General features: G+C 37.2%; 1 protein-coding gene across 1 annotated transcript in view; it reads left to right on the plus strand.

The window, feature by feature from the left end:
- PGAP1 (post-GPI attachment to proteins inositol deacylase 1) overlaps nt 1-25,589 on the plus strand; it is a 73,217-nt gene that overhangs the window by 40,341 nt on the left and 7,287 nt on the right. The window contains 4 exon segments of the mRNA XM_044669679.1: nt 16,431-16,524; nt 18,251-18,341; nt 21,502-21,699; nt 23,077-23,212. Coding sequence (XP_044525614.1) covers nt 16,431-16,524; nt 18,251-18,341; nt 21,502-21,699; nt 23,077-23,212 — 519 coding nt within the window.

A 25,589-nucleotide genomic window follows, 5' to 3' on the forward strand; every position in this document is an offset into this window, starting at 1 on the left:
TCTGTTCCATTTGCTCTGAATTTGTTCATTAACTGGATAGAAGCTGTCTATTGTAATTTCTCTTTTCTTTTTCTGTTGTTTACTCATATTTTTTTTTTCTCCCCCCCTCCCCCTTTAATTGCCTGTAATCTTGCTCCTCTGATTATTTGCTGGATCTGTGAGTTTGGGCTATTCTGTCCTGAAGAGGCTTTTTCTCTGCTGTGCTGATTGACAAGGTTAGGCTGATGGTATTAATGAGCCCTGAGGTCAGATATTCCCCAGCTGGCAGCAAAAATGGAAGGTGTAGGTGAAGGCCTGGAGGCCGAAGGGAGCTGGGCTTCTTGCCCTGTAGCAAGGCATTCTCTCAGCCTTTGCCTTGAGATCCCAGTCAGCTGGATTCTTACAGCTACTCTCAGTGTAGTCTATGGAGAAGGAGTGTTGGAGATTGAGCTTCCCCGCCCTCTAAAGGCTTCTTATCTGCCCTATTGATAAGATTAAGCCTGGACAGAGTTGATCTGTAGAGCTGTATGTACTTTGAGGCCAAAACCTCAAGAAAGGGGGGGCAAAATGGAGTATTTGGGGCTGTGACTAGGCTGCCCTCTCTGTGCTTCTCTTCCAGCTGCCTCCCTGCCACTTGTGTTCAATGCCCTGAGCCTGGCACAGCTGTGCCAGCAAGGCACTCCCTCTGGACTAGAGCCCTTGCCAGCCAAGAGATTCCAGCCACCACTGGAGATTCAGGACTGTAGTGGGGGAAGGGGTCCTGGAACCTTCCTTCTTCCTTTCCCTTGAACCCAAGAGTTCAAGAAATTCAGACTTTTTTTTGGCATACCTTTTATATTGAATCCAGCAGGAGGATTCCCCAGCTCTGTCCTGTGGTTAGATTTGGTTTTCTGTCCCCTCCAAGCACTTTGTTTTTGATTCGTCTGGAATGGTTTTCAGAGAGGTCTGGATTTTGCTGCATCTGAGCTGCCATCTTGGCCCCCCCCCCCAAGAATGTTTTAAAATGCTGCTCTTATACTAGGATATTGCAATGTATTATATTCCCTCAAATACCTTAACTTATCAGTACTTCAACTTACTTCTCATGACCTAATTTACTATCCAGTTGTAGCTACACACAGATAGTCATTACTTCTTTCTTTTCTTCATCCAAAAGTGTTCTACTTCTATATTTGTGAATTCTGAAATTCTCTTGTATAATTAGTCTACTTTTATGCTACCTCTTCTGCCTTTTAACCCCAAACCTTGTTTTTCTCTCCATTTTTTTCCTGGCTATCATCCCTGCATGGGCCATGCTATCCTCCCTTTCCCATCTTCACTAGTTGGTGAACCAGTTCATTTCTGTACTGTTTTCTCTCTTGAGTCTCTTTCCTCTTTATCCTATTGCCTTAACTTCTTTCTTATTTATATTATGGTTAGAATTAACTAGCTCTAAGAGGGGAAAGTTAAGGTTTCCCCCGTTGTATAGGTTTTTTTTTTCTTTTTCCTTCCAAAACTTATTTAAGACTTTGGATGCAATGGCATTTGGTGCATATATTTAGTTTTGATATTACTTCATTGTCTCTGGTACTTTTTTAGCAAGATGTAGTCTCCCTGCATATTTCTCCTAATTATGTCTATTTTTGCTTCTTTTCCTTTGTCCAAGATCATGATTGCCTCCCCTACCTTTTTTACTTCAGTCAAAACTGAGTAGATTCTGCTCCAGCACCTTATTTTAACTCTTTCTCTATTTCAAGAGTGCTTCTTGTAAATAATAAATTGTTGGATTCTGGTTTTTAATCCAGCCTTCTTCTCACAGCTTCCATTTTATGGGTGAATTCATTCCATTGATATTCACAATTATGGTTATTAACAATGCATTTTTTTCTGTTTATCTTTTTAATTTGTTTCTGACCACTGCCTCCCTTAATCTGCCTTCTATTTTTTTCACCACGCCCTTTCTCTTTTCCCCTTGTATGAAGTGGAAATTGAGGGACCTTGGAAATTTCAAAGTTTACCCTCTTTTACAACTTATTTAAAAATATATGACAGGGAAAATAAATCAATTAAAATATAATGTTTTATTGAGAAAGAGATGTGGGGAGGGGTATTATCTCAAGTCATTGACCCAAGACAAATGCCAAAAATTCACAGAAAAATCCCTTACTTATAGGAGAAGCCAGATGCAATGGAATCTCCCAGAAGGGATTATAACATTATTATAATAGTTGGAGACAGTGTTGAATAGCTTTACAATGACTTTACAATGAACACATTCAAGCTAATTAACATCTTCAAGAAACTGGAGAATAGTTTCACAATGGATATATCCAAGCAAATCAGTATTTTAAAGAAATGATCAGGAAGTTGGAGACAAATACTAGGAGGGGAGTAGTTCCAGACTAGATTATCTAGGAGGGGCTATGAGAGGATCAGTCAAGCCATTGGGCTTGACCTCCTGGAAGAAACTTCAGTAATCCAAATACAAAAATACAATAGAAGAGTGTTTGTTTTTTTTTAACCCTTAGCTTCCATTTTAGAATTAATACTGTGTGTTGGTTCCAAGGCAGAAGAGCAGTAAGGGCTAGGCAATGGGGGTTAAGTGACTTGCCCAGGGTCACATAGCTAGGAAGTGTTAGAGGTCAAGTCTCTTGGCCTGGCTCTTAATCCACTGAGCCAGGAGCTGCCCCCAATAGGAGCAACTTCTAAGACAAAAGGGTACTCAAGATTTGATCACAGGTACTTCAAGATCTAAGACTATTAGTCTGGGACTCCTGCCTAGGGCAATTCCCAAACATATTCACTTAAAGTTGTAAAGTTTTTGTAAGGATATGGGGGGTGAGAGGGAACACCAGCTTTTAGATATTAATAGCTCTTAATAACTAGAGAAAAACACTAATATTTCACTCCACACACCCTTCTCCTCCTATTTCCCTATTGCATAAGATAGAATTCTATACCCAGTCGAGTGTGTGTGTGTGTTATCATTTTTACCTTTTTATGCTTTTCTTGAATCTTGTATTTGGAAGCCAGATTTTAACTTTAGCTTGGTCTTTTCATCAGGAATGCTTGAACATTCTCTGTTTCATTGAAGATCCTTCCTCCTTCCCTCCCTCACCTCCCCACCCCACAAAGATTATACTCAGTTTTGCTGAAAAGGTTATTCTTGGTTATAATCCTAGCCCCTTTGCCTTCCAGGTGTTAACTTAGAAAAAACGTAGGACTATTAAATAGTCATAAACCACTCTTTAATCAAGGGAAAGGGGGATGAGGGCTACTTGGCCTCTTATGCAATATTATATAAAAATCAACCCTACAAACTATAGAAATATAAAAGCAAAAATAAATCCACATCACAGGTTAATCAGGGATTGTAAATCTGAAAGTAGTCTCTCCTCCGTTCAGTGACCAAAAATTAAATTATCATCTAATACCAAAAAATTTCTAATAAATATTCTATAACAGCAATCTCAAAATCATATGACAATTTCAACTTCAAAACAATTTAAAGTCTCAAATTAAAATTAACTCCAAAAATTCTCAAGATTGAAAATGCTTCTAAATTTTCCTAATTTTAAAACTTCTCACACACACCCCTTTGGGGAGGTTGAGATGCTGGGGATTTAAAAAAAAATTTTTTTATTCACCTTTTAACTACTTAAATTATCATGCCTATTACTTTGTAGGAAAAAAATGTTGCCACTGAGTCAGCTAATGTAAAGTCTGTAGATAAAAATTCTTGTGAAAATAATTCTCTTGCTTAGGCAGTTAACTTGAGATTTCCTTAACCAAATTAGTTTGGGGTACATTTTTCAATTTCCTGAGTATCTATTCATTGGCAATAAGGGCTCCTTCACCATTGAACTTAGACCTAGTCAGTAGGTGATTTCAGTAGCATTCCCTAGTCACAAGTTTCCTTATCTCATTTGTTTTCTGCCTTTAGTCTTCTAGATGTATAAACTTTACTGGTACTGGGGAGAAAGTCAGTGTTCTATCTGAACCCTGTTTATTTAAAATACTGCTTAGAATCTACTATTTATGTATTGCTTCCCTCCTTTTTGACACTAATATTTTGCCAGATTTTCCTTATGACCTAAATTCTTCCTCCTTTTAGGAAAAAGGGACCTCTAATCTGCTAACCTCATTCACAATGGCTAAAAAAATTCTATTTGCCTTCATTGCCATATTCTAGGCCTTGCCTTTCTAAAGCTTCCTTCATCCTATTGTTATAGGGGAGCAAATTGGTGAACCCCTGGGTTCGGGAAGGAAACCATTCTCAAGAATGAGAGGACTCCAAACTTAGCTTAAAAGTAAAAAAGAAAGATTTATTAGTAAGATAGGATTAATGGCCGGCAAGACAGCATGAGTGGAGCAGCCATGGGGGGCTCTCCCCGAGTGCCCCAGTTCTCGCTCTTTTGTATCCTTTCTGGTAGTGTGTACGTGACTCCCTGCACTCAGGCTGGGAGTTGGTGCAGGGTCTGTCCTAGACCCTCAGGGCCTAGACTGTCTGGGTGTGTCCAGGAGGTGTATCTCTTTGCCTATTTCAACTCAAAGGAATTCCAAGGACAATGGTCCTTGCCTTGGGGGTCTCAAGGGCAGGAAGGGGGAAGGGAATTCCCCTGCTCACAGCCTGCCAGAGTCAAGGGGTACAGGGTTGCTGCCATCTCTGCACAATGCCCATGTCACTATGATTACAGAAAATTGCTGTAACAGGAGAAAAGTGGGAAGTGACTTAAAATTAGGGAGAAAGGCTCCCATAACTTTGAATATTGATGCCATGCATAAGTTGGTAATGATCAGCAGTCAGTCACCTGTAGAACTTGACAGAAACTTAGCTTAGCCATTTCTCAGCCCTTCCATTCACCTTGTAATTGCATCCATAACCAATTTCCTCCATAGCATTTCTGTTCCCAATTATCTTCCCATACAATTTTCTTTTAAATGGCAATATTCTCTAACCATGCTCAGGGTTTAAAATAAACTTTCTTTGCTTATTAACAAATTTCTAGGTTCCATCATTTCTTTCCTGAATTCTTCTGATACTACTGATACTTCTGAGACAAACACGTTCTGTAATACTGAACTAGCACTCTGGAATCTCTGCTATGGATTCTCAAATCTAGCAGTTATTACTACTCTCAAGCCTCTTAAAGTAAAATGCTACTATTTTAAATTTTCCCTACTTTAGCTAATATTTGGAGAATAACTCTTCCTTCTAGGTTCTCTCCTTAAGAGTCTTTGCTCAGGGTAAGTATAATTCTTAGGGTAAATAAAATGGCAAAGTTTTTGACTGCTACAGAAATTTGAAAGGCCAAAAGAGAGCAATTAAGAAAGGTGATACTTATCGGTTCCAGTGACATCTTGGGGCTCCTTTGGATTTCTCATAGGCATCTTCTTCAGAGAATCTTTCAGATTCAGATTCTGAATCTTGTCCATGCTTTTGGCTCCTAAGTACCTAGTTGGTCCCTAGTCTTGAGATAAAAGTGCTCCAGGGGTTGTGAATAAAATCCCTTTAACAAGCCTTATAGCAAACTTGACCTTAATAAGTTTTACTCCTCCCACACTCCAGAACTGGGGTAGTAAAATGCAGGGCATTCCTAGAAATTTCTTAAGAATTTTCCCAGGTGAGAAATTCCTTTCTCTAATATCGGTCATGAGCCAATGCTCATCTATCAGAAAAATAATGCTCATAAAATAAATAAATGCCAAATCGGATTAGTTCTCTCCACTCAAAAAGTAAAACTCAATTACCTATATATAGGAACCAGGATTCCCTGGTCTTTTTAAAACAAAAACTAATCTATTGTAATGGTTGCACTCTGGAAATTTACCTAAAAAAAAAAAACAAAAAAAACCCTCCAAAAATGAGGTTATATTTCATGATTCCTTTTAAAACCCATAAAACTTCTCTCGACCCAAAACTTTGGATTACTAAGGAAAATCTAAAATTACCTTTAAATCAGAATACCTGTCCAATTCCCTTCTATCTTCTTACTCAGTCCTAGGCTCCAAATTACCTTTCTCTCAGCCTGGCCTCAAAAGCCTTTTGGCCTAAGGCTAAAGCGGCTCTTTCAGAGGAAAATTGTTGGTCAGTTTAAAATCCTTCAGTTTCCTTCCCATTCAAAGCCAAGCCTTTCCTCAGCCATGTCTTGTCATTTTACAATGACCCAATGACCAAAAATGAACCGTCTTTACTGAACACACGTTAATCAGGAAAACCTCGCTCTCTGGAAACAAATAACAGCTTGAAAAAAAAAAGTGAACTTACAGCATTCAAATAACAAATTTAACATCTAGAACAAAAACATCCCATTACCAACATTATTAAAACATTAAGTGCACTTGGTATACAATATTTCACACATTATACCAAAACTGGGAAGAAAAGGTTAGAATTTTAAAGTTAGGAATTTCTGGACCTCCTTTTGCCTTTTGCTGGATCTCCTCCTATCCAGATCTCCAGCTCCTGTCCTGTCTCTTCAGCTTTTGGGAGGAATTAATTGTTAACACAACGTTAGACATTTAAATCACAAGCTTTAAGGTTAAAGCACATCACAAATACAATATAAGCAAAACCTCGAGGAAAGGAGAACTCCAGAACTTAAGTTCTTTAAGCTTCTGTGAGAAGCTCTTTTGCAAAAATTTACAACCATTTAAACTTTAAACCCTTAAACCTTGGCTTTTTAGTTCATGAAGCAACTTTCTCCATTTAATCCACTTAAATGTACCTTCAGGCTCCTCCACTCCAGCTCAGCTTCCCATTCAAAACTTTCAGCCCTCCATTCACACCTCAACTCCTCTCCTTGCTCTTCTACTCCAGACATGCTTCACCCACCTTCACATGCAACAACACACACACACACACACTCTAATACCTAGACACACTCGGAGCTTGTAGTGGGTTGAACTAGACTCCATTTTGGCCAGCTTACCTTGGGATTGGACTTTGTAGCTGTTTGCCATTTATCTAGATATTTGCATGCATTAGGCCATACTTTGAAAACACTTTTTGAAAATCTCTTTTGCCACAGTATTGGTAGGTGGTTCTTCGGACTGTTGGTTATTTCCACCTCCTGGGCCTACAGATTTACTGTTTCCCATAATTCCAGACAACCCCCGGGCTGGTTCTGGTTCTGCAACTCTCCGTGGGTCCACGGACCATTGCTTCCAACCCCCTTAATTAAAGAGTGGATCGCCCCAAATATGTGCGACCGAGTCCTTTGCTCCGAGAGCCACTTGCCTGGCCGCTCCGCTACGCGGACTCCTGACTCAACCCCAAATGGGCTGGGTGGGTACCTCACGTCTTGGAGTCCTTGTTAGCAGGGTGGCTCAGGCCGCTGGGACTTCGGATCTCAGTGGAACCTCCATTTGTTAACTTAGAAAAAACGCGGGACTATTAAATAGTCGTAAACCACTCTTTAATCAAGGGAAAGGGGGATGAGGGCTACTTGGCCTCTTATGCAGAGCTGCGCCTTGTGCAGAGCCTAAGGGAACACTGCTTAGCTCTGCTCCCTGATCCCTGATCCCCCTGGGAGTGACACCGTGCTAGATGATCACTCCTAGGGACAAAGGAAATTGGGGAACTTATATACCATTTGGGAAGTTCTAGGGGCCCGGGAGAGATGATTGACATTATGCTGACAGGATACAATCTAGCTAGAGAAAGGGATCGTAGCTAGAGGCTAGGGTGTAGGGGAAAGGGGCTGCTTACACAATGGATACTAAGGGATGGTCCCTGCCCAGGTGTGTCCTCCTGGGTTAGGGTCTCAGATACTATGGGGAAGACTACCTAGGACAAAAGGGTATTTAGCCTTTACCCTAGGGTCCATTATTCAGTCTGCAATGCTAGCCTGAGATTCCCTTCAGGGTGGATTCTCATGGGAACAGGGAACAAGCACAATCTTTGGGGGTCTCCAAACTACAAACTATTTCTAAACTTGGGGTTCATCATACCTCACTAAGCTACAAGTTTGGGAACTCTAGATTCCACGTCGACACAGGTATCAACTTGGAAAATTCCTTTCATGTGCCAATGGTTCTATATCAGAGAAAAATAATACTCAAAAGTAGATGCTAATTCGGTCCAATCTTCCCTACTTAAAAGGAAAGGGAAATTAGGGCAATCTAATAAAAAAAAAAAAAAAGCAGTCATCAGGTTTCACTAGTCTTTAAAAACGAAAACTTATCTATTGTAATGGTTGCATTCTGAAGATTTGCCTTTAAAATGCCATAAATTGGGCTATAATTCATGATGTTTTTACTTCTCAAAAAGTAAAACCCATGAAGATTTCTCACCAAACACAAAATTTAGGATTATTAAAGAAAAGTTTAAAATTACCTTCATTCAGAATAGCTATGCATCCCCATCTTTTTACCTTTTTTACTCTAATTTCACCAATGGCTCCAAAAATTGCATTTCTCTCAGTTGTGCCCTAAAACTCTCTTTTGGCCTAAGGCAAAAGTGGCTTCTTAAGAAGAATTTGGTTGTTCAGTTTAAAATGCTCAGTTTAAGATGCTTAGTATTTTCTTACCATTTAAACACAAAGCCTTTTCCCAAGTATTTCTCGTCCATTTATAACAACGCAATGATTAGTCAGGTCTGCATTTGACCAAATTAAAATTAACTTTCCTACACTCCAAAACAGATACATGTTAATTGGGAAAAATCTTTTTCTCTAGAAATAAATAACAGCCTAGCAAAAATGTAAAATTATAGCACTCAAACCAAAGGATTAATACCTAGAATAAAACTGGAGATGTTGCTATAATGTCTCTGCCAATATTTTACATTATGCTGACATTAGTATGTAGTTATTTTCTGCTTTCTCTCTTCCTGATTTTATTGTAAAGACTATATTTGTCTTATAAAAGGAGTTTGTTGTGGTGTTTTATTTCTGTTTTTGAGAAACATTTATAAAGAATAGAAGGTATTTGTTCTTTTTTATAATCAATATTTATATGATATTTTAAGGTTTGTAAAGGGCTTTACATATAATTCTCAATTAATGTTCACTGCCCTATGAGGCATTTTATTTTACATTTTATTATCCTCGTTTTAGATTAGGAAACTGAGGCAGAGAAATGTTGAGTGACTTACCAAGAGTCTCAAGTCTCATAGATATCTGAGGCAGGATGCAAGCTCTGGTTTTCCTAATTCTAATTTAAGCTCTATCCACTCTGCCACTTAACTTTCTCATTTATTCTTTAAATACTTGATAGAATTCACTTACAAGTTTATCTTGACTTGACATGGTTTGGGAGGCGGAGGGCTGGACTCTTTGACTTGCTGAAATTTAAACTTTCTGAAATCAGGCTGATTGCATTATTTTCTGTTTTGTTAATCCAGATATCATAAATTTTCATTCATTTTTATTCAGGGGTTTGGAGGGGTGATATATATTTGAGAATAGTAGTTTCTGACAATTTTGTTTTAGGGCAAAAGTATGACAGGCCCTATTTGTCTCTAGTGCTATGCTGAAACAATAAGACCCTGAGGAAAGAATAGCAGCAGCTGTCAGGGGAGTCAAAATACTATTACCACTTTAACCACCACTTCCCCTTTGTAATTGTTGTCATTCAGCCATTTCAGTATTGTCTGCCAGGGTTTTTTTTGGCAAAGATTCTGGAGTAATTTTGTTGTTTCCTTCTCTAGCACTTTTTAAAGATGAGGAAACTGAAGCAAACAGGGTTAAATGATATGCTCGGTGTCACCCAGCCAGTAAGTGTCTGTAAGATTTGAATTCAGAAAGATTTTCCTGATTCTAGGCCTAGCACTCTGTCCACTGTGCCACCTAGCTGTCCATTCACTTCCCCTTAATCCTCATTAGAGATATCCCAGGGCCCTAAATCCAAGAGCCCCAGAAGTAGTAAGACCTCCCCAGACATCCTAACTTGCTTTCAGCATTGCCCCTGCAGCCATTCAAAGGGAGCAGTCTGCCTTCCTTGCCACTACTAAAACTTCTGGCCAATTGGTATCATCAGGTAAACCAAGGGTCCTTCCTGGGAATAGCAACACTGGTCCTCCTTCTAGCTCAGCCCCTGAATCTAACATCCAAGAAAGCAAAATTTGTGAATCATAACCCTTGTCAACTCTAGGATAGGCAAGTAGGCCAGAAGAAGCTGTTTAGCACCTTGAGGGATGAGCAAGAGGAAGTATGTGCCAGGAGGGCCAAACTACCATCACAGCAACACATTCGCCACCTCCAGCCTAGACACCTGCTAAAAGCAGGAACCACGTTCCCTGCCTCCCCGGCAGTCTCAGCCACTTAAAAATTGCCTTCCATCTTAGAATCAATACTTTGTATTGGTTCCAAGGCAGAAGAGTGGTAAGGGTAGGCAATGGGGGGTTAAGTGACTTGCCCAGGGTCACAAAGGTAGGAAGTGCCTGAGGCCAGATTTGAACCCAGGACCTCCTATCTCTGGGCCTGGCTCTCAATCCACTGAGCTATCCAGTTGCATTCAGTCACCTCCTTGTTGAAAGCTATCCAACATTTCCAGGAGATCTGATAAGGACGGCTTAGGTGATAAAGACAAGGAGACTCTGGATGTCTGTCAGCTCATGGTTTCATTTCTGAAGTGCCATTGAGTCACAAGTTTAACATATATAAAATTCAAGCTCCCTTTCACCCAAAAGCACAGAGAAAGTTTTACAGCTGCGCAGAAATTGCCATTACAACTTAGACAATACAGTAACTTCAAGGTGAAGATAAAATACAAGGTTGGAATGTAGCCCCCTCATCAGTAAGCTAAGTCTGGGAATACTTTTCTCAGAGGTGAAAGGCCCCTGCTGGAGAAGGTTTTTTGACTTTGGCTGTCTGAAACAACTTTTGAGACCAAGCAGCTGCATTTCTGACCAAGGGAGAGAATGTTAACCTCTTGACTGCTACATTGCTAAGAACTCAAAGCTTTCCAATAAGACTATACTGCTTTCTAATAAGAAAAGGTGTGGATCATAGAAGGGGTGACAAGAGTAGTCAAGATTTTTATCTTAGATAGCCCATCCTGTCTGGCTCTGACTAGCAGAGTAGCTTTCAATGGGGTCCAGATAAAAATATCTATTTGAGACTCTGTTTCTCTTATTGGCCTCCTCACCCCCCATTCCCCTTGTTTTTATTTTATTTTATTTTTTTGCACTAAATGTGATGACTTTATTGATGGTACACAAGATAGGACTCTATGCTCCTCCCCCCTACTACGGGGGTACTTCGGGCAGGGATACGAACAGGGCATGGGATCCCCAGCATAGGGACATAGATTATTATGGATGTGGGTTCCTTAGTGGTGAAACTACTCTGTTTTGGGCTGGGGATGAAGATCCATGGCTTTCCACTTTACTCCTTGGAGGCCATGTACATCATGAGGTCTACTCCATGGTGGCTGTAACCGTACTCATTGTCATACCAAGAAATGAGTTTGACAGAATGGTCTTTGAGGGCAATGCCAGCACCAACATCAAAGGTAGAAGAGTGGGTGTCACTGTTAAAGTCACAGGATACAATCTGGTCCTCTGTGTAGCCCAAGATTCCCTTTAAGGATCCCTCTGTAGCTTGCCTCACCACCTTCTTAATATCATCGTATTTGACAGCTTTCTCCAGGCAGCAAGTCAGATCCTCCGTGGACACATTGGGAGTAGGAACACGGAAGGCCATGCCTGTGAGCTTCCTGTTCAGCTCAGGTATGACCTTGCCCACAGCCTTGGCAGCACCAGTGGAATCAGGGATGATATTCTGGGCAGCCCCATGCCCATTGTGCCACAGCTTGCCAGAGGGGCCATCTACTGTCTTCTGAGTTGCGGTAATGGCATGGACTGTGGTCATAAGTCCTTCCACAATGCTGAAGTTGTCATGAATGACCTTGGCCAAGGGGGGCAAGCAGCTGGTAGTGCAGGAGGCGTTACTGATGATCTTGAGGGAATTATCGTATTTCTCATGGTTCACCCCCATCACAAACATTGGGGCATCAGCAGAAGGAACAGAGATAATGATTCACTTGGCTCCACTCTTCAAGTGAGCCCCCCGGCCTTTTCCATGGTGGTTAAGATGCCAATGGATTCCACAATGTACTTGGCTCCAGCATCTCTCCATTTAATGTTGGTGGGATCCTGCTCCTGGAAGATGGTAATGGCTTTTCCATTGATCACCAGCTTTCCATTCTCTGCCTTTACCGTGCCCTTGAACTTGTCATGGGTGGGATCATATTGGAACATGTAAACCATGTAGTTGAGGTCAATGAAGGGGTCATTGATGGCCACAACTTCTACTCCACTGCAGTTGAATGCTGCCCTGGTCACCAGGCATCTAGTACGGCCAAATCCGTTGACTCTGACCTTCACCATCTTGTCCAAGGGATGCAACTGCAGCAGAGGATCCTGGCAGCAAGCTTGGGAGAAGAGCTGACACCCCCGCCCCCATTTTAAAAGAACAGAAAGAACAGCTTTAGATAATTGTGTTGGAACAATCAAATTCTAGTATATTCCTTTTCAAACCCAGACCTCAATTTCACTGGATCTTTCACATTTTTTTCTTCATTAGTTCTTCATAACCATCATTTGCTTTGCTTGATATATTCCCTTCTCAAATCCACCCTTCCACTCAAACACAACTTCTTACGCTCTATAACCCAGCCCACATTCCTGTATATTAGAGTTTTACCACAATACTTTTTTTCTATCTTTCCTTGTATCCTCTTAGATTCAGAAGGCACCCTAATATGTAATCACCTTTATGTTTCATTGACTAGCAGTAGTGCCCCCATAAGAAAAAATAGTATGTTTCTCTTTCTTCTCCTCTCTCCCAATGTTATATTTTTCCCCACTATACTTTTTTTCTATCTTTCCTTGTATCCTCTTAGATTCAGAAGGCACCCTAATATGTAATCACCTTTATGTTTCATTGACTAGCAGTAGTGGCCCCATAAGAAAAAATAGTATGTTTCTCTTTCTTCTCCTCTCTCTCAATGTTATATTTTTCCCTCTGTAAAAATTAAGCTCCATTTGTAGGCTAAATTATTCTTGTGTGCAATCTATTTTATTTTGCTTTTGTGTGTGTGTATGGAGGTGAGGAGCAGTACATGGTATTCCAGGCTTTCCTTTCTATTGACTTGTTTCTGACTGAAGTACCTTAGATTTCTTCCTGACCATATGCAATGTTTTCTAATTGATCTAGGAACACACATGCTTGGCATTCATAGTTCTGGGTGATTGAACCTATATGTTCTTTTTTTAACTTTATTTTTAAATATTTTTCCATGTTTCCAAGATTCATTTTCTCCCCCCCCCCCCCCCCCCCCGAGCCGCAATTCCACTGGGTTGTACAAATGTTGTCACTTGATAACCTATTTTCATATTTTTCATTTTTGCTATAGAGGGATCTTTTAAAGCCTAAATCCCAAATCACATACCCATATATACATGTGATAAGTAATGTCATTTGTTTTGCTTTTGCATTTCTACTCTCATAGTTCTTTCATTTTTTTCCCATAAGTCCTTCAGGAGTGTCCTGGCTTCTTGCATTGCTACAAGTAGCAAAGTCCATTACATTGGATTGTTCCACAATGTTTTACTTTCTGTGTACAATGTTCTTCTGGATCAGCTCATTTCACTCTGTATCATTTCATTGAGGTTCTCCCAGTTCATATATCCTCCAGATCATCAGTCCTTACAGCACAATAGTATTCTATCACCATCAGATACCACAGTTTGTTCAGCCATTCCCAATTGAGGGACAACCCTTCATTTTACAATTTTTTGCCACCACAAAGAGTACGGTTATGAATATTTTTATACAAGTATTTTTCTTTATTATCTCTTTGAGGGTATAAACCTAGTGGTGATATTGCTGGATCAAAGGGTATGCATTCTTTTAAAGCCCTTTGTGCATAATTCCAAATTGCCTTCCAGAATGGCTGGATTAATTCACAATTCCCACCAGCAATGCATTAGTGTCTTGATTTTGCCACAACCTCTCCAACATTTATCACTTTCCTTTGCTGCCATATTGGCCAGTCTTCTAGGTGTGAGGTGGTACTTCAGAGTTGTTTTGATTTACATTTCTCTAATTATGAGAGGTTTAGAGCACTTTTTATGTGCTTATTGATAATTTTGATTTCTTTATCTGAAAACTGCCTATTCATGTCCCTTGGCCATTTGTCAGTTGGGGAATGGCTTGATTTTTTTTTTGTACAATTGACTTAGCTCCTTATAAATGTGAGAAATTAGACCTTTGTCAGAGGCTTTTATTATAAAATTTTTTCCATTTTGTTGCTTCCTTATATATTCTTCAATGACATTTTATAAATTCTTTATACCTGTACTTTGTCCATTGATTCTAGTACTTCTGGCCAATTTTCTCATCGATTTAAAAAAAATATTTATAATTTTAATATCACTGGATTTTTTTGGGAGTTTCTTGATTCTTAGTTACTTTTCAAAAACTTTTTCAAGTCAATTTTTTAAAAATTATGTAATTGTTTTATGTATTCCAATTTTGCTTTAAATTTTTTTTCCTAGTGTTTCTTCTACCATTAAGTTTTTTGATTCATTTTTCAGGATTCTATTGCCAACATTCCTTTTTCAAGTTTAAGAACTCAGTCTAATTTCACTCTCTCTCCTTAGCTTGTTTGATTTTTAAAATTTTAGGTTTTTCCCACTACTCTTGGAGTTTTTCTGACCATTCCTTTCTCTCTTTTGAAGTTATGGTTGCAGTTTTTATATAATTCTCTTCTCTAGAGTTTTATTCTGAGAGTATCTTACACTATAGTATTTTTTTCCTGTCTCATCTCTCCATGAGTTGTGTTTCCCCCCTCATCCCCTCTCATCCCATCTTTGAGACTTCCATTACAATTTCTCTCCTTTTCATTACTATAGAGAGGGGGCTATTTTGCTTCTCTGGTCCGCCTTTCATTCAGTGTTGTCCCATTTCTTTCATCTAGGATACAATCCTTGTGAATTAGGTTTTGCTCAAGTGGACCCATGAACTTCATCTTGCTTAAGAATGAAGGAGTCTGGTTGAATTGCTGCTGAGAACAAACTCTGAAAAGTAGTGTCATATTGGGTGCCTTTCGAAAATTCCTGGTGGGACTCTGCCCACCTGCAAATGATGATAGCCTACTAACTAACTGCCTCTTTGTAATCACTGCCACCAGCACAAAAAAGCACAAGGCAGGAAATACACAATTAGGGGGTCCCATTAGAATGGCCCTCACCTTTTTTCCTTGTTACTCATTTATATCAATGCATTTCTTGTTTTGAAGAGGTGAAGGAGATCTGCCTAGATACTACCTCAGTCATCTCACTAGGCATCTGAATACTTTTATAATGAATGCATTGTTCTTATTAGGGAGTGCTTGCCAACTTTTACTCCAATAGGAACAAGTGAATAAAGTGTTCCTGGGTTTAAACAGAATGAAAGGCTAGGTATTATTGATGGATACTGCTGCATTCATAGATAAAATAAAATTGCTGATTAAAAAGCTTAGTTACCTTGATTGTCACATGTATATGTTGCTCACAGAATATAAGTTGATGCAAGAACAAAATAATTTCTTTTCTGAACAGTTTTACCCTAATTTTGTACCTACAAAGAAAGAATATTTCAGAACCATAGCCATCTCAAGAATAGCAAAGATAGTTTGTTTCTAGGCAGGTGCAGAGCTGATACTGATACTGACCTAGGCATAGTATTGCCTTGTAATATGTCTGCTATATCTGGTATCTCATATTTGTTGATTCAACTTTTGAGGCAGGTATCATTCAGAATATGAAATATTATTAGCAAAGAGATTTTATAAGAAAGTTGATTTCATCATGTATTCACTAATAACAATTTCATAACATTAAGTCTAGAATGTTTAAGGTTGATTATGTATAGGATTAAAAGAATAGAGTTTTGGGGGAAATGAAGGATTTTATATTTTATATTATATATATAAATTATATTTTCAGAAACAGATGATGATAATGATTTTGTAAGCATTTGTCTTTGTAAAAATGCAGTAGCACAAATTCTTGAAATGGTGATTTTAAAAAACTTTTATGTCATATAATAAACTTTATTGAATAAAAATACATTAAAGGATTCAAGTGGCATAGAATCTATATTTTGAAGGTAAAGAAGTCCTTGCAACAAATACATATATCTGTCAAAGATAATGCATTCTATATATGAGAAGTAGAAATACCAGAAACAATCAAGATAGACTTAGCAGGTGGAGTGACTTAGATTAGATAGGTTTGCAACTCATTCTAATCAAATTCTAGATTAGTTTACTCAAATTATTGGTGAAATTCAAATAATACTTTATTAACAAATTCTATAACATGTATTGTGTCTAGAGCCATAGTTTTCTATGCTGTACGTGATTATATATGCATACATATATAAAAGTAATGAAACATAACTTTATTGCACATGAAATTACATTTTCATTACTAATTTGCATAATTAGAAATATTTTATGGTTTATGTGTTTTTTAGGTAGTTCGATTCCATGGTGGAGCTCTTCCTGCTTATATCATGTCTAGTATCCTCCTTACTTATGGAGGACAGTTACAGTCCGTTATTTCAACAGGTAAGACTTTCTATGTCTATTTTGTATTCTTTTGGTTATGAGACTTGAAATAAAGTAGTTATTAGTTATTTCAGTGATATTTTAAATTCAGAGGACTAAAGGAACTTTAAAAATTAGCCATATAGTAGCCAATAGTTTTTCTACCTTTCTTCCCTACTCCTATTGGCTATTTTTTTAAAACAGTTAATGCATTCTAGAAGAATATTTAGGGGGCAGCTGGGTAGCTAAGTGGATTTAGAACCAGGCCTAGAAATGGGAGTTCCTGGGTTCAAATGTGGCCTCAAACCCTTCCCTTAACTCCTATTGTCTAATCCTTACCACTCTTCTGCCTTGGAGCCAATAATACATAGTATTGATTCTAAGGCAGAAAAGGGTTTGAAAAAAAAGAAGAATGTTTAGATGTTTTCTCCAGATTCTTTAGCCATCAATCCTGCTGTGAGAGTCAGCATGGCAGAGTGATAGATTTTCAGTCAAAGGACTAGGGTTTATATCCTGGCTCTGCATGAGACTTTAGACAAATCAGTCAAGCTTTGTGGTCATAACTCGCCTCATCTGTAATAAAAGGAGAGTGAACTGAGATGACCTCTGAGATCCCCTCTAGTCCATGATCTCTTTATTTTTCATCCTAGGACCTGGAGTTGTGCAAGTAAAATGTATATAGAGTAAAATGTAAATAGTGTCAAAGCCCAGGAAAGAAATTCCCAGATATCACCATCATAAATATTGTCTTAAGTCCTGCTAATGATTTTCTAAACTCCTTGGCTGCCACAAAATTTATTTTTACTTTGTGTATTTTTATTCAGCTGAACACATTTACCTTTTTTCCTGAGAGGAAATATGCTGCTAGGATTGGGGAAGGGGGGAAGAAAACTGAAATTTAAGTCAATGCATCTCGGTGTAAATTGTGGCTCTGCTCTGACTGGGCACAGGGCATGACCTTGAGCAAATAAATAACTTCTCTTGGTCTGTTTCCTCACCTGTGAAGTGAGAGGGTTAGACTAGATGACCTCTAAAGTTCTTTCCATTCCTTATTAAGCTTTAAACTGTTTGAGGATAAACTTTTTTATCTCTCTCATTGTCTAAAATAGGTCAAGATTCCATACCCAGATACTAATTATTTATTGATTTTTTTTGAATCATGCTATTCAAGAACTCCTGGATCAATAGATATGGAGAACACACTCTAGAATGTTTAGTCAATTTGTAGGATGATCAATTTAGACGTTAATGTTAGAGGTCATTTTATCCAACCATCCTGTTCAGTCCCAGATTGCCTCTTTTAAAATCTGTTCTTCCTTGATTTAGAGAGAGCTGAGTGATAACAAACATGGCGTCCTTCTTGGCATTAAAAGATCTGAGTTCCAATCCTGTATCACCTAAGTGACAATGGACAATTCATTTAAACTCTGATCCTTGGTTGACTTGTCTGAAAATTGGGGATAATTATACTTAAATTCCTTTCATTAGTTTTTTGTAAGGAACAAATATGTGCTTTGTAAATTGTAAAGTGCTAATAAATGTCAACTATTATTATCATTATTTTGTTAATTCAGAAGACTGAATGGACCAAACTGTCTCTGGAATCTATCAGAAGTTTCTTATCAAGTATTGCTTTGGCAATTATAGACTTATACTCTCTCTAAAACTAAAAACTTTGTGTTTATTGCCAGTTCTCTTAAATAATGCATACTTAATTAAAATGAATTCTATCTAAATTTTCTCCCAGGCCATTGTTTAGATTATACTATTATGTTGGATAGAGAAGCCAAGCCATACAAAGTTGATCCTTTCGTAATTATTATGAAATTCATGTTGGGGTAAGTTACATTTTTCACATAGTTTGATTTTGCTTAATAAATTAAACAGCTCACCATTTGGTAACTAGAAGTTCCCTACATTATTTCCTTTTCTTCGTAAATTTTCTAAAAATAATTTCTGCTAAGATTTGAAGCAATTCATGATCAGCTTAAAATATCAAACTTTTTATTTGATTCTTATTATATGTCTGCCAATATTCATAATTGTTTTTATGACTAAGAAACTAGACAAATTCTGTTTATTGTAGCTCAGTTTTTTAAAATGAGGTTTATTAATGTCTTTTGTCACAGACATTTCTGGAAATTATCCATCTCCACTTCTAATTTGAACCTTCCCTTTTAACAAAGAAGTTCATCAGAAATACCTTCTAAAATGATCATTCCAATAATGTGTACAGCATTCTCCCCACCTCATTGCCTGTCTTTTTCTGAAGGAAAGGCTTCTATTTTATTATCTGCTCTCTAGGAACATTCTGGTTTTTCACTTACTTGATTATACATCCTATTAATGACCTTTGTATTGACATTGTTTGGGTTATTGAATATATTGCTGTTTTGCTTCCTTTTATTTTTCTCTGATGTTACTCTTGAGTTCCTTGTATTTTTCAGTTCTTGCTATACAATATTACTCCATTATATTCCTATAACCACAGTTTTGCCTGTACCTTCATTAGTTGATGATATAGTTTCTTTTTTGTTTCTAGTTCTTTGCTAACACAGAGTGCTGTACTGACTATTTTAGACCTTTGTTTCTGTAGTTGACTAGTATAGATGAAGAAGAGCAAACACTTGTATAGTACTTACTATGTGCTAGGCACTCTTCTAAACACTTTACAATTATTATCTCATTTAATCCTCACAATAACCTTGGAGGTAAGTTCTATTATTATACTCATTTGGCAGATGAGGAAACAGAAGCAAACAGAGTTAAGTGACTTGCTCAGGGTCACACAGCTGGTAAGCGTCTGAGGCAAGATTTGAACTCAATTTCCCTGACTTTAGGCCCAAGATTCTTATCCACTGCATCCACTTATCCAGCTGCACCTGTGCAGAAAGTAGCATAACTTGCTTGATGCCTTTTGAATCATCTTCTGTTTTCCAGCTCAGCTTACATAAGCCTAAATCTCTTCCGAGATTACTTGAGTTTATGTTGGATATAGTATAGTAGTGGATTTGGAGTCTAATGACATTGGGCTAAATCAGTGATGGTCAAACTACTGCCTGCAGGCCAGATGCGGCCCCCTGAAATGTTCTCTCTGGCCTGTGGACATTATTCCTAATCTGATGAATACAATGAGTAGGTTACAATACAATGAAACTTCGAAAGAGTTGCCTTAGAAATAGTCTGACAGATGAGATTTTCCTTTCCTTTGGCCCCCTCTTTAAAAAGTTTGCCCATCACTGGGCTAGATTATTTCAAAGGTCCCTACCAGCTCTCTCTCTGTGATCCTGATAAGGAATAGAATCCCAGACTTTAGCCAATCCCTCAATCACCAGCGATAGCCCCCTCATCATTTCTTTGTCTCTTTCCCATCCTACTTAATTCCAGAAACACCCAAGGAAGAGGATGAGCTAAGAGACTTCCTTTCCCCAACAGTTCTCCACCCACCATTATGCTAACTTATTATCAGGGAGAAATAAAGTTCAAAACCCTAGGAAAGGGTTGTCACTTTCCCCTGTTTGATCCCATCTTGACCACATAAAAAAACTGGGATATTAGAAACTACATTTCATTAGTCCTTTGCTGAAGAACTGAAGCCATGAAGCCTAATCCTGGGCAAATCTTGGTTTTCTCCTCATTGATCTACAGGTTCCTTGAGTAACAAGAATTATATTGATATCATTCTGTCAATTTTCCTCACATTAATATGATGATTTGAATTTATAAAAGGCATTAAAAAGGATATAATATTGTCTGATTAGTCCATTTCCTGATGTGCCCTAGTGCATATGGCCTTATTTTAGGACTGTTAGTCCCAGTCTAAACCTGATAATTATTACACTTATGCTTACTAGTCATCTCCACGATCTTTGCATATCTCTTCTACCAGAGAGTCACTTGGATGTTTGAGGAGCTTCTATGTACAGCTAGGTTTGCCTAGGGTCCCTGGCATTATTGTAATTAAGCAGCAAGTACTATAGAAGCCGGAGAAGGATAGAACTGAGTAAAGAAAGAGAATTTGCATGGGGAAGATGCAACTCTAGGAATAGTTTCCCATATTTAATTTATAAAAGACTTTTAGAATGACTGATAAAAGGGAAATGCAGTATTAAAGGGGTAGTTATGATAAGAAAAGATAGACTATGATTTCTTGATCAATGACACATATAAAACCCAGTGGAATTGCTCGTTGACTATGGGAGGGTTGTGGGAGGAGGGAAGGGAAAGAACATGATTCATGTAACTATGGAAAAATATTCTTAATTAATTAATTAAATGTGCTTTTTTAAAATGTGCATTTTAAAAATGCATGTATTTAAATACCTAAACAAATGATTTTATTTATTTTTGACTTTTAGTATCGGTAGCACTCTCTTTTTATTATCATAGGAAATAGTTGACTTCATTCTTTTGTCAACCTTTATGAAATTAAAATAAAGACAAGTCACATAGCCATTTAAATAATTACTCTGATAAATGTTTATAAATGTTAATAGACACCACTACCTCCTAAAAAGGGGTTCTTAACATGAATTTTAAAAAATTTTATAATGGTTTATATAGAAGTTTTTTCTTTTGTAATTTTTATGTATTTTGTTTTATTCTTTTAAAAATATTCTCAGAAGGGTTCCATGGCCTTCACTAGATTGCCAGAGAGGAGTAGGACACCAAAGAGGTGAAGAACTCCTGCCTAAACAGTCTTCAAAATTTATTCTACCTGTGTAATTCTTTACAAGTTTTGTTTTGCCTCCATCAAAAATGTATAATATGTAGAAATAGAAACTGGGTCTTCAATTAAGTTTGAACAATTACACTTTTAATTTTTAAAATAAAATATGAAGGTTGAGTTTTATAAACCTATTAAGACTGCAGTTTCAGAAATAATTACTTAACATGCATGGGTCAGTCTAAAGTTAAATTTTATATATACATATATATGCATATCTGACTAGAAGCATAATATTTTAATTATGGCATTGTCTTTTCTTTTCTCTACAGATATAACTGGTTTAAGCAAATTTGGGATAGTTTCTTCTTACCAGAATTAGATGCCATTTTTCTGAATACACAAAGTATGTGTTTTCCACTTGTATCATTGATTCTCTTTCTATTTGGAACCAGTATTGCATACTGGGGTGGCATACTCTCATCTTTATCTGTGAGGCTTCTTTCTTCACTATGGCTAACTTTCAACAGGTAAAAAAAAAAACACAAAAAAAAACAAACCAAAAAAAAAAACCAGACATTTCAGTCATTGCTTAACATCTTTTTTCTATTATTTAAGAGAATTACACATTAAAGGTTTAAATATTTTCATAAGCTAGAGTTGTATTTTTAAAGATTGGTTTGCATATTTCCCTGAACATTAATTATTTTCGTAGTTAATTTACAAATTAATGAATCTACTTTTATCATCAAAGCTACTCTTTATTTGAGAGTATTTATATTTGTTTAATAGTGCTTATCAAAATGTTTGAATTTGACTATCCTGCATGTCTCTCAATGGATGATCCAATTCTAGGACAGTATTTTTGTGTTCTCATGCCTATTTCAAGTCACAGTATCGTGGTTCCCAACTAGTAAACAGGGATCTACCTATAGACTTTGAAACTATTTTCTGATGCCATTTTCTCTTATCACCCCAATCTGACATCATTTGCTAGGCTAGAGTAAATCTCACAGTAGAATCCTTTTGTCATTACCACATTTAGATATTGTACTTTCAGTATCATTCCCTGATAATAGACTTCATTAAAAAATAATTGTCTCCAGTTTTCCTACAAGGTTTCCGTAAAATGAAAAATAACTCCTCACAAAAAGTTTGGGACCTTACGTTCGAAGGTCTTACTTTAAACTAACATGATTATTTTTTACAAAAGGCATATAAATAAAACTACCAGTTCTTTGCTAATTGTCTTCCCTTGTAGAAATTCACTACTTTAGTCTTAGCCATAATATGTGTAAGTAAAATAGATAATATGTTTAACCTTGGTTTCTACACCTGCTTGTAATGTGAAATTCTGATGATACCTCTTGTATTAATTAGAAATGTCTTAAAATCTTAAGATACTTGAATTTTAAGATTTCAATGATTAACATCAGAATAGTTGTAGATATTTATTGTATTTTCTTCAATTTACCTTCACCAAAATGCATAGACCATTAAGAACCACATTGTTTCTTGTATATGACCATATTAACCACTTATAATTTTTTTTCAATTATAAAACATTTTTCTCCTTCTTACTTTCTTCCCACTGCAGGAGGGGCAGGAGGAAATATAAAATTCTTATAGCAAATAATCATAGTTAAGCAAAAAAAATTCTCTTTTGGATGTGTCCAGAAATAAATGTGTCTAATTCTGCATGTTGAACTGTCACCTCTCTGTCAGGGGGTAGATAGTATCCTTAATCATAATTCACCTAAGATCATGGTGGGTCATTGCATTGATCAGCATTCTTAAGCCTTTCAAAATAGTTCATGTTACAATGTTGATGTTACGGTATAAATTGTTCTCCTGGTTCTGAGCTGCTTTTTAAAGAGTTTTAAAAGGCTATATTCTTGTTATTTTAGACCTTCTGAAATCCCTAAAGACCCCATGTTGATAACAACAAGATTATCATTTCTGATAATTCTTCTGCTATTAATTGGTTGGACAACTTGTGGAGCACTTGCAATACTTCTCATCTATCTTTACTATGTGTTTAAGGTATCAACTTAAAGTCTTTTAACCTGAATGCCAAAATGTGCTCATCAGTATATCAAACAACATTTCATATAGACCCATCAAAAAGATCATTTCATATCATTTCATAAATTAAAACATGGGTTTATAATTTAATTTGCTAGACGATTTTGAAATATTTTTGTTGTTCGTATATCCATATGTGTATATTGGCATGATATAAATTTAAGATGGGAATCTGGATTTGCAAATAATTAAACATAGTAGGGTTTGATGGTTAAGAGCCACAAGGGGGAAGAGAAAGGGAATAAGTATTTATTAAGAGCCTACTATGTGCCAGACGTTGTGCTAAGTGCTTTACAACCATTATCTTATTTGATAAAAGGAAGTAGAGAGGTTAAAATCCACCTTCAGATATGAGGCTAGGGACTGGATTTTCTATGCCATTTGCTATAGAAAGAAAAGCATGCTTTGAGATGATATGGTAGTGATTGACATATACTTAGAATAGATTGATGACAAATCAAATAATGAAAAAAATTACTTAAAGCACAAAACTATCCAGTCACAAAATATTAAGAAAGTTACTAACCAAGAGCTGTTGCCAGGGCATTCCAGCTTTCTAGTTTATATATAGAATTGAGGAAGTGGGCCAAAAATAAGGCAAGACTAGCACAGAAAGACAGTGAGAGCTACCGTATGGAGGCAGGGGAACTATTATTTCTTTTCTTTTAGTAATATGTTTTGCTTAATATGTATTGAATATTGTTAAGCAAAGGCTTTTTTGCCCACCCCCCAATTTAGGATATAGCAATTACCCACAGTAGCAAATTAGTGCAAATAGTTTGCTGTGGAAATTAACCTACTTCTTTGATGGATTTGTGATCTCTAATGTTCCCTCCTTGGGATGCCATTCTCACAACCATGTTTTCTTATCAGTTTTATGCATGCCCTCATCCCCCAGGAGTGTCCACCCAACCTGCTTAGAGTCTTCCTCTAGATCCCTTGAATTTGTGTAATTTGAAAATGACTCCTTCATCAGTAGAAAATTGATTCTTATGTGCTATAACATAATCAGTTTTTTCTTCTCATAGAAATTCATGGTTTCTCTCACTGATAAATCAGTATACCAAATATACTGTCAGACCAACAGCCTTATAGAACAAAGATCTAAATTAAATTGAATTTTTAAAAAATGATAGATGTGTAATTGAGGCAAATGCATTGTTACCTATTTTAACACCCTATTTATACTGAAAAGTATGGTAGCCACAAATCACTACCATTTTCTCAGGACAGCTAATTCTTGAGATCAGTTACCACATCCAGGAAACTAAAAGACCTAAAACTGCCTGAAGAGACAAGTACTAGCTATCTTTGCCAAATGCTGACAAATATCAACTCATTTGTAATATAAGACAAAGAGACTGATGGATGATTATGATCAGTGCTGCAATATAAAACTTTTTTGTTTTAACAAGATGTTGATAAGGAACAAAACTAAGGCAGATCATCACAACAACATTTAGGGATGAAACTTGAAAGACAACAAACATCAGAATAGGAAAATACCTATGAAGATTTCTGTAACAACAATTCTCCTTCAATGACTGTGACATACTCATAGTATCATAGGTGCACATGAGGAAGGAGAGCTGGCCCAAAAGGAAGCAAAGGCAAGGATGCTGAAATAGAAAAAAAATATATACAGAGGAGGTCCATACTGAAGTTAACACATTTTCATGGGGAGGCAATTACATCTCAAGATACCTCAAAGAAGGGGCAGTGTTCAGTGCTTCAAAAAAAAGCATGGTATCACTACTTTTTCCAGAAAAGACAACCAGGAAAACCTGTGCCTGCTCTCTCTTCTTTATAAGACCTTAATGATGAGGCTTATATGCACTGATGAAGAATAAAATAAGTAGAACCAGGAGAACGGCATAAAAAATATTTACTAGAAGGTAAATGAAAACAACACTAAGGCAACAGAACAGATTAGAAGTGATTGGTCTTAATCCCAGAGAACAGGTGATATAACATAAACCTCCTCTCAGAGGCAGAGGATTGTGGCTATGGAGTGTTGCCTGTTCAGTTGTATAGGAGTTGTTTTGTCAGCTTTTTAAAAAACATTTATTCATTTATTACCAGGGAAAGTTCATTTAAGAAAGTAGAGTAGGGGGCAGCTGGGTAGCTCAGTGGATTGACAGCCAGGCCTAGAGACTGGTTCAAGTCTGGCCTCAGACACTTCCCAGCTGTGTGACCCTGGGCAAGTCACTTGACCCCTAGTGCCTACCTTTACCACTCTTCTGCCTTGGAGCCAATACACAGTATTGACTCCAAGACGGAAGGTAAGGGTTTTGAGAGAGAGAGAGAGAGAGAGAGAGAGAGAGAGAGAGAGAGA

Source organism: Gracilinanus agilis, chromosome 3 (genome assembly GCF_016433145.1).
Source record: "Gracilinanus agilis isolate LMUSP501 chromosome 3, AgileGrace, whole genome shotgun sequence".
In the NCBI taxonomy this organism is placed as follows: domain Eukaryota; kingdom Metazoa; phylum Chordata; class Mammalia; order Didelphimorphia; family Didelphidae; genus Gracilinanus; species Gracilinanus agilis.